Source organism: Oryx dammah, unplaced genomic scaffold, assembly GCF_014754425.2.
Source record: "Oryx dammah isolate SB20612 unplaced genomic scaffold, SCBI_Odam_1.1 HiC_scaffold_4, whole genome shotgun sequence".
Taxonomy (NCBI): domain Eukaryota; kingdom Metazoa; phylum Chordata; class Mammalia; order Artiodactyla; family Bovidae; genus Oryx; species Oryx dammah.
In genome coordinates, this window is record NW_024070188.1 from 48,654,742 (window position 1) to 48,664,094 (window position 9,353).

General features: G+C 35.2%; 1 protein-coding gene across 1 annotated transcript in view; it reads left to right on the forward strand.

Moving 5' to 3' along the window:
• RNGTT (RNA guanylyltransferase and 5'-phosphatase) overlaps nt 1-9,353 on the forward strand; it is a 241,443-nt gene that overhangs the window by 98,025 nt on the left and 134,065 nt on the right. The window contains exon 11 of the mRNA XM_040238814.1: nt 5,267-5,431. Coding sequence (XP_040094748.1) covers nt 5,267-5,431 — 165 coding nt within the window. The remainder of the gene's footprint in view (nt 1-5,266; nt 5,432-9,353) is intronic.

Consider the following 9,353-nt stretch of genomic DNA (forward strand, 5'->3'; position numbering starts at 1 on the left):
ATTATTGCCTTAGAGATAGTAGGAAAGAAAAATGATTAATCTATCAAGTTACTCATTTGACACCTTGTTAATACTTTTACATTTCCTTTTCTTTCTCTTTATTACCTAAAATTTTGCACATTTCTTGTCTTTGGAGTCCTTAGGAACTTTAAGTGAGTATAACTGTGATAAAATAAGACAGTATTTTGTAAAATGGAAAATTGTCAATTTTAGCTGTCTTGTACTGGATTTTAAAAAGTCTCCAAATTTTATTACTATCTATCACTTAAAAAAGAGAAACTGACTATGAGTGTTGACTGTATAACATGGAGGCAGAAAGATGCAGAAAAAACACAAAATGTAAAACTGCCTTTTATAAATAAAAAACTAGGAATTATATTCTCTACCTATTTCCTACAATTTTAGACTTACCTATAATCTGCCTGTTAATGCTGAATTATGGTATAATGACTAAATTATTTAGGCAGTACAAGATGACTTCTGTAAATGCAGAAGTTCTCTCAATAGTGTATATCCATGAAAAGGTATAGTTGTTCCTCTAGATATTTTATTCAAATTGTATAATCACTTAGTATTCAGACCAGGCTGAAAGCAATTAAGGCTTTGGGGATTAAAAGTATTAAGTTTTAAGGCTTTGAAGATTTGTAACAAAATTTTTAAAAAGTTCCTTTTTGGGGGATGTACATTTTAAGTTACAGTATTAAGATTCAGGATTGTATTAATCCAGATTACTTTTTCTCAGAAATTTTCAATTACATATCTCATTTTTTGTTAAATTTCTATTTCAAACAGAGTTTCAAATTTAAGAAACTGAAGGTCAGAAACCAAATTTTAATTTTGTTCTCTTTTTGACTCCTATATTCCTCAAGAATAGTGCATCCCAGGATTGACTTACTCTCATCGCCAGTCTTGGATAATGTTCAGTGGAGCATAATGAGATGTAAAGAGTGGGGGTGGCCTCGTTTCTTTGTGACTGGGGGCACACTGTCTGCTTTGCCTCTTGATAATGAGCTCTGCTTTAATATTGTTCAGTGCAGGTTCACTTGTTAGCTCGGAAGCTTTGTCTGAGACAACAGCCTTCTAATTCTTTAAAAAAAAACAGGAAAAATTTTATAGTACACAAAAATATGGAGAATAATATGAGGAATACTCATGTACTGACCTCCCAGTTTGTTGAAGTTTAACATTGTCAGTTTTACTCCATTTTCTTTTTAATAAGGAATAAATCATTACAGATTTAGTAGAAGTTTCTTATGCAAACCTCTCTCATTCCATTCATGATCCCCCCTTATCCAGAAGGAGCTTCTACCCTGAAGTTGCTATTTATTATTCCCATGAATGTTTTGAATACCTTTACTCACTTTAATTAATTAGTATTTTATTACATTATGGCAACCCACTCCAGTTACTCTTGCCTGGAGAATCCCATGGACAGAGAAGCCTGGTAGGCTACAGTCCATGGGGTCTCAAAGAGTTGGACACGACTGAGCGACTTCACTTTCACTTTCATGAATAAACAGCGTTCATCTTTTTCTCCTCTTTGATGGACACTTGGGTTTCCATACTTTGCTGTTATGCTGCTGTTGCATGGAACAGTTTTATATACCTTTTATTGTGCATGTGTGGCCAAGCTTTTCCACGACAGCTCTTATTCTTGGGATATGATCACCTGTGCTGTGCTTAGTTGCTCAGACATGTCTCTTTGTGATCCCATGAACTGTAGCTGGCCAAGCTTCTCTTCTCTGTCCATGAAATTTTCCAGGCAAGAATACTGGAGTGAGTTGCCATGCCCTCTTCCAGGGAATCTTCCCAACCTAGGGATCGAATCCAGGTCTTCCAAATACAGGTCAAAGAATCCAGGTGGATTTTTTATAGTCTGAGTCACTGGGGAAGCCATGATCACCTGTAAAAAAAGGCAGTCCCTCATCCCTACACCATGGAGATTCTGATTACATTGGTGACTACAGCTTTTTTGTTGTGCTGCTAAATTCCCCTCAGGAGTAGTTGTGCCACTTTACCACAGTTGATATTTTCAGACTAAGATTTTTGGCAACTGGATAGTTTTGTTTTCCCCTGGTTACTAATGAAGTGAACCATATTTCTTTTTTTCTAATTTTCAAAATTTTATTTTTACTTATTTATTTATTTGTTTTGGGCTGCCCTGGGTCTTCATTGCTGGGTGCAAGCTTTCTCTAGCTGCAGTGGAACAGGATACTGTCTAGTTGTGGTGCTCGGACTTCTCATTGCAATGATTTCTTTTGTTGCGAAGTGTGGACTGTAGGGTGTGAGGGCTTCAGTAGTTGCGGACCACAGTCTCTAGAGTGCTGGCTCAGAAGTTGTGGTGCACGGACTTAGTTGCCCCGCAACATGTGGGATCTTCCCACACCAGGGATTGAACCTATGTTCCTGAGCTTCCTGGTGGGTGGTTCAGATGATAAAGAATCTGCTTGCAATGCAGGAGGCCCCGCTCTGATCCCTGGGTCAGGAAGATCCCTTGGAGAAGGAAATGGCAACTCATTCCACTGTTCTTGCCTGGAGAATTCCATGGACAGAGGAGCCTGGTTGGGCTACAGTCCATGGGGTCGCCAAAGAGTTGGCCACAAATGAGTGACTAACACTTGCCCCTGCTTTGGCAGGCAGGTTCCCAACCACTGGACTACTAGGGAAGTTTGAAGTTAAGCATATTTTATGTTTATTTTTACTTGCTTGAATTTTTCTTTTGTGATTTAATTGCAAATTCAAATAATCTTCTAATAGTTATCCTTCCTGGATTCTAGTCCTTTCTTAGTTATATATGTGGCAAACAATATGTTTTCCAAATTAATATCTATTGAGACGCAGAATTTTTTTCATTTTAGTGAAATCAAAGTCACCGGATCTCAAAGTTTGTGCTTTTGTGTCTTGTTTAGGAAATTCATCCATATTTTGCTGTAAAAATGATGAATTCATAGTTTTCATCTCAAGGTTTATAATCATTCATTCAATAAGTATTTATTGATTGCCTGTTACTATTTTTCATTGGTTTTAATGTCACATTTTTCATATTTCTGATAATAAGATATAATTGAAAGCATCATATGTTTAATTCTTTAATTTACCATGGAGCTTTCATTGATGGTTTCATTTAGGGCTTCCTGGTGAGAATATTCCAGGTTACCCTGGGTATAGTTGAGTCATTTGAAGTGTGGCGTTGTAGACAGAGAAAGTGACCCATTAATTTTGAAGGAGTGAGCCTAAGAGGTCAGGAGCATTAGATGGACATTTGTGTACTTGATTTGTGGTGAGATGTGGGATGTAGCAGGAAATGAGAATGGATGGTGGTTGGGGGGCAGATTACTTGAATAAGGCGTTTTAGCTCAGTTCTGTATAAAATGGGATACTACTGAAGGGTTTTAGTTATGTTAATGATACGATCATACTTTAATTGTTTTGAAAGATAACTCCGCTGGCAGTGTGGGTAGTGTTTTGACCTAAGAAAGAACTCAAAACAGAGAAGACTATTGAGAAGTCAACAGTTTGAGTGCTTCCTGTAGTCTGTTCTCCATAATTCAACACATCTATCAGGAACTTCCTTTATCATGGGTAGCACAGATTTGAAGGTGAACTTACTTTCTATCTATTTTTAGACTTCTTATTTTATTTCTTAAGAAGAAGCGTTGTTTGTTTCACTGTAATTTTATAGGGGTCTGAACTCACCTAATAAATGAACCTGACATTTTAGGTTTCTCAACCTTGTTGATGACATAGGTGATGTGGAAAAGATTGCAGATGGACTACATGGTTATTTACTAACTACCATTGGAGAAGGAAATGGCAACCTACTCCAGTATTCTTGGCTGGAAAATCCCATAGATGGGGGAACCTGGTAGGCTACAGTCCATGGGGTCGCAAAGAGTTGGACACGACTGAGCGACTTTACTTTCACTTTACTTTCTATTTCCTCAATAAACATCTGTTACAAACAGCTGTATGCCTTTATATAAAGGGAACATATTCTACCTCATATCTAGCTCTCATGCAGTTTGTTTTGCTCTGTATTTTTTGCTGAGTATCAAAATTGTTATCCTTCCAAAGTTGAGGAAAAGTCATCCTTGAGGTGTATTTAGTGTTCACAGCTTAATCAAGTGTTGTCACTTCATTGTAAACAATAGGTTGGGTAAATGTTAGGTTGAGTAATATAGATTAGAAAAGAGGAAGAAGGCAGAAAAGATAGGGAAAATGCTGGGAAGGGTATCTAATTGTGAAGTAAAGAAGAGAGTATTTGGTATCCCGCTGAGGTGATGCTGCTTATCTGGACCATTACTGTCACCCAAGTGAAGTGTTATAGCTATATTTGTATATCCAGTTAGGAGAGGGCAGGCCCCTACCCTCAACTCATACAAAAGCATTACGTGTGCTTTTTATTTCATCATTCAAACCATGTATATATATCACATATATACTCCTCTGGCTGCATGCATGCTCAGTCATGTCCAGCTTTTTGCACACCCATGGACTGTGGCCCATCCTTTGTTCATGGAACTCTCCAGGCAAGATTGCTGGAGTGGGTTGCCATTTCCTCCTCCAGGGAATCTTCCTGATACAGGGATCAAGCCCATGTCTGCTGTGTCTCCTGCATTGGCAGGTGGATTCTTTACTATTGTGCCACCTGGGAACCCCATCAAATATGTATACCATAATATATATACTGTGTATATACATATAGAGGAGTGGATTACTTTAGTTTTTGAATATATTTTATAAACTGTTCTTTATTAGTTTTCAGAGTTGATAGTATATTTCTTTAATAATATCTTCTACTTCTTGATGGCTGTAAGGTGTTAGCATTTTAAAGAACAAAACAATGATTTTTTTTTTCTTATTTTGGTGTGTTGTTTACATATACTTTCCTACCTACTTGGATTTTAGTTTTTACTCAGGTTTTACTGATTCATATAAATAGTAAAAGTGATTAGTGAGTATATTAATACTTTAAGATGTGAAAGCTTTGGATCTAAAATTTGTATTTGAGATTTATATTGTATCCCTATATTCTTTTATATATTTATAATTTAAATAATTTTGTATATGTGTATTTGCATGTTTAGGTATGCTTCTATCATTAGTCTATCAGGGCTGGCACGTACGGTGGTGCAGGCTGTGCATTGGGCAGCTCCAAAGGATCCTGTTTATATAGACTGCTATGTATAGTGTGACAGCCTAAATAACTATTCTGATATAATAGTTTTTAGTGTTGAAATTTAAATAATTATCTGGTTTAATTCAGGCACAGCCGGTTGGAGATTGTGATTTTAATATTCGTCTGCAGTGTATAGAAAGAGAAATAATAAATCCTCGACATGAAAAAATGAAGACAGGGCTCATTGACAAAACACAGGAACCATTCAGTGTCAGACATAAGCCATTTTTTGACATCTATGCTTCAAGAAAGGTAAAGTTTTCTAATTAGTACTTACAATGTATCAAAATTAACTTGTGAAAGGAATATGAATGACATTTTGAGGCCCTCTTTTCTTGATTTTTCCAGAAATTACTTGAATATAGCACTGTTTTGGACAGACATGTAAAATCTCAAATCTGCACATTCAGACTTTTTTTTTAATTTAAGTATAGTTGATTTACAATGCTGTGTTAGTTTCGGGTGTACAGCAAATTAATTCAGTTACATATATATGTATATATATTCTTTTTCATTATAGGTTATTGTATGATGTTGAATATAGTTCTTTCTGCTGTACAGTAGGTCCTTGTTTATCTGCTTTATCTTGGTAAGATTTTAGTGATGGAAACTTAAGTTATTCCTTGTTTCTCATAATAGTATTTGATTCATGGTGGTTGGTTTATGTTTTTTAAAAAGCTGTGAAGAGAATAGAATTATATAAAGTGAAAATCACCTGTTAGGCCTTCTGAAGGTCAACAGTGTTTAGCGTGTAGTCTTATTTAAAAAACTAATTTATATATATGGATATATATATATATATATATATATATATATATGGAGAGTTTTCTTTTGTTATTGCTTTTTTGTTGTTTTGACACTGAAAATGCATCATACTAAATATTCTGGAATTATTTCACGTAACAGTACTTGGAAATGCTCACGTGGAAATATTTCCATGTCATGCAAAGAGATTTGTAATTGCTGCATAGTATTTGACAGTAAAGATGCACCATGGAATTATTATGTTTCAGAAGAGGTGTGGTTAGGATAGAAGAATACAGGAAATAAAGCAACATGAGCAATTACATGTTTTAAATTTTTTTATGGTATAATCTCACTTGTTGGATGATGTAAGTTTGTGTCGTATTTGAACTGCTTCTGCTCAAGTCTGCTCAATTTGGTATTAGCCCTTGGATATAATATTAGCAATAATCTTAGCCCTGTTGAATGCCTATCTTTTTTTCTCAACAGATACAAACTTACCATTCCACTTTCACATTTTGCATAATGCCTGCTTGGCATGGTCCTACTGGTTGACTTCTGGTGCCACAGCCTTCCTACAGTTCACTGCTTGCCTTTTCTGTCTGTTTTGGCTACAGGAATAGGGGTGCCTATAAGAGCCATACCCTTCTATGCCCTGCCCAGTCAGTAGGGTAAGGATAATGTTAACATTTAGTGCAGGTCACACCCTTCATGGAAATCTGCTAACTGGAGCTATGTTCAGTTCAGTTCAGTTCAGTCACTCAGTTGTGTCCAACTCTTTGCAACCCCATGAACCGCGGCACTCCAGGCCTCCCTGTCTATCACCAACTCCCGGAGTCCACCCAAACCCACGTCCATTGAGTCAGTGATGCCATCCAGCCATCCTGTCCTCTGTCGTCCCCTTCTCCTCCTGCCCTCAATCTTTCCCAGCATCAGGGTCTTTTCCAATGAGTCAGCTCTTCACATCAGGTGGCCACAGTATTGGAGTTTCAGCTTTGTACCCTTATAGAAATATTTTCTAAGTTATTAATACAGCATAAAAGTTGAGCAGAAGCCAGATTCTTTCAGTTTGCATTCATTTTTTAAAAAAACCATTTTGACAGCTTGTGTTGTCATAATTCAAAGTTTAGCGTTTAAGAAAATGTGTCTTAGTGTAGTTTTATTAGTCAGAATCAATGCTGCTTAGAAATGCTTAGAAAATTGTTCTTCGGGGATCTTAAGTAGTTATGGTGAACAGCTTCTCATGTAGTTTTTCAGTAGAAAAACATGATGCTCTTATTTTCCTTTGTGCTTATGAAATCCTGCTTTGAAATTATCATAGGAAATTCTTTTAAAGCAGTTCTAATATTTTGTATTTTAAATATAAGTCACCTTTCCTTCCTTTTTAGTTATTACTGTTATTTTTTGTTCTCATTTTCTCTTACCAAAGTGTAGAGTTGTGGAATACAGAGGGAAAGCACATTTTATAGCAGAGTAGGTCTAAAGCAGGCTGTAGTAACACCAGTTGTAGAATAGTAGCTACGGTTGGCAGGTTATTGCTCTGGAGATTCTTATTATTTTTATCTTTGTTAATGGGAATTGTAAAGTAGTGATATTATGAATGATGCAGCATTCAGTTTATCTTGAGTCTCCTTTGTGCCAGTTTTGGTACATAGAGATCTCCTTCAATCTTTTTTTAATAGATACACAGATTTCTGTCTTATCATTATACCATACTTTACTTAACAAATCCATAGTCATAGACATTAGGGTTATTTTTAGCCTGTTGATAGGTTTTTGTTTGTTTTGTATATGGATATCCAATTGTTCCTGCAGCAGGAAAATAGGTATCATTTTTATGAGGAAGGCTAGGTTTTAGATAGTTTTAAACAAAATTTATAATTCTGAAAAAATATGTACTTTTGGGTAGAAAATAGTAGAATTTCATTTCTGTCTGTTCATAAAATCTTGAACATAACTGTGATTTTAGAACTTTATTAACACAGGCTCTATAAACAGCCTCTTCATTTTGTCTAATTTGATCCATCAAACTAGTGAAGGGATAATGAGTTGTTCAGTTTTTAACTTAATATACATGCATAGATGTTAATAAGTAGCAGTTTCTTAAATTACAGTTTTATTTGCATTTCCAGTTTGAAGGCCAGTTAAAAAAGAATTATATGAATAATTAAATATGGTTAACAAAATTTTTAAAGTTAGATAATAGTTTCTGTTTATCATCTTAGAAGAGTAACCATTGCTTATCAGTGTTTATTGTATCCATCAGAATTTCTTTATACAAGCAAGTACATTTACTTATATTCTTACCACTCTTACTCAGGAGGTGATTCTTGACTTCCTTTCCTATACTTTGACTTTTTTTTAACTTAAAAAAATTTATCTTGAGTCATCTTTGTGCCAGTTTTGGTACATATAGATCTCCTTCAATCTTTTTTTCATAGATGCACAAATTTCCATCTTATCATTATACCATACTTTACTTAACTAATCCATAGTCATAGACATTAGGGTTATTTTTAGCCTGTTGATAGGTTTTGTTTGTTTTGCATTTGGATATCCAGTTGTTCCTGCACCAAGTATTGATGAGATGATCCTTTTTTTTTTTCACTGAATTCCTTTTACATCTTTATAAAAAATAAGTTGTCATGTATGTTTGGGCCTATTGCTAAATGCTTTGTTCTGTGCCCTTGTTCTGTTTTATCTGTTTTGTGGTGGTAGTGTCTTGACTACTTTTGTTTATAATAAATCTTGAAATCAGACAGACTTAGTCTTCCAACTTGGTACTTCTTTTTTAAAGTTGTTTTGGCTATTGCAGGCCTTTGTGTTTTCATTGACTTCTCTTTCTCCATTTTGTTTATTATTTTACTTTTAGTCAAGACTGGGTGTTCAGTGTTGACAAATGGCTTTTTATCTACCAAAAATCTATAGCTAGAATATAGTTTTCTTTTCAGCTTAGTTTTATTTATTTATGAATTAAGTGGAAATATATCTTAACACTGAAGCTTTCTTTTGTTCCTGGGATAAGCCCTATTTAGTCTTAATATATTATTATTAATTTATCTTTTGCAAAGGGTTTATTTTTTAGAGCAGTTTTAGGTTCATGACAAAATTGAAAGGAAGGTGCAGAGAGTTCTTATCTACCTCCTGCCATCATACTTGCATAGCTGTCTTCTTTAGTAAACTCCCCAATTTTCTCTTTCATATGACTAAGCCTGAACTTGGATTATCTCCCATTTGCAAAGTTCTGTTTCTGCTAAGTTATTTCTACTAAGTTGTCTTCTTTTCCTGCTTGTTTGCCTCCCTCCACACCATACCTTTCTCTTATGAGTAGCTATGTTCCCTCGAGGGGTGTATGTACTTAGCATTTAGCTAGACCGGAAGGCATGATCTTGAATGGTTTTAGGGAATTATGGTTGATTAAAAAAAGATA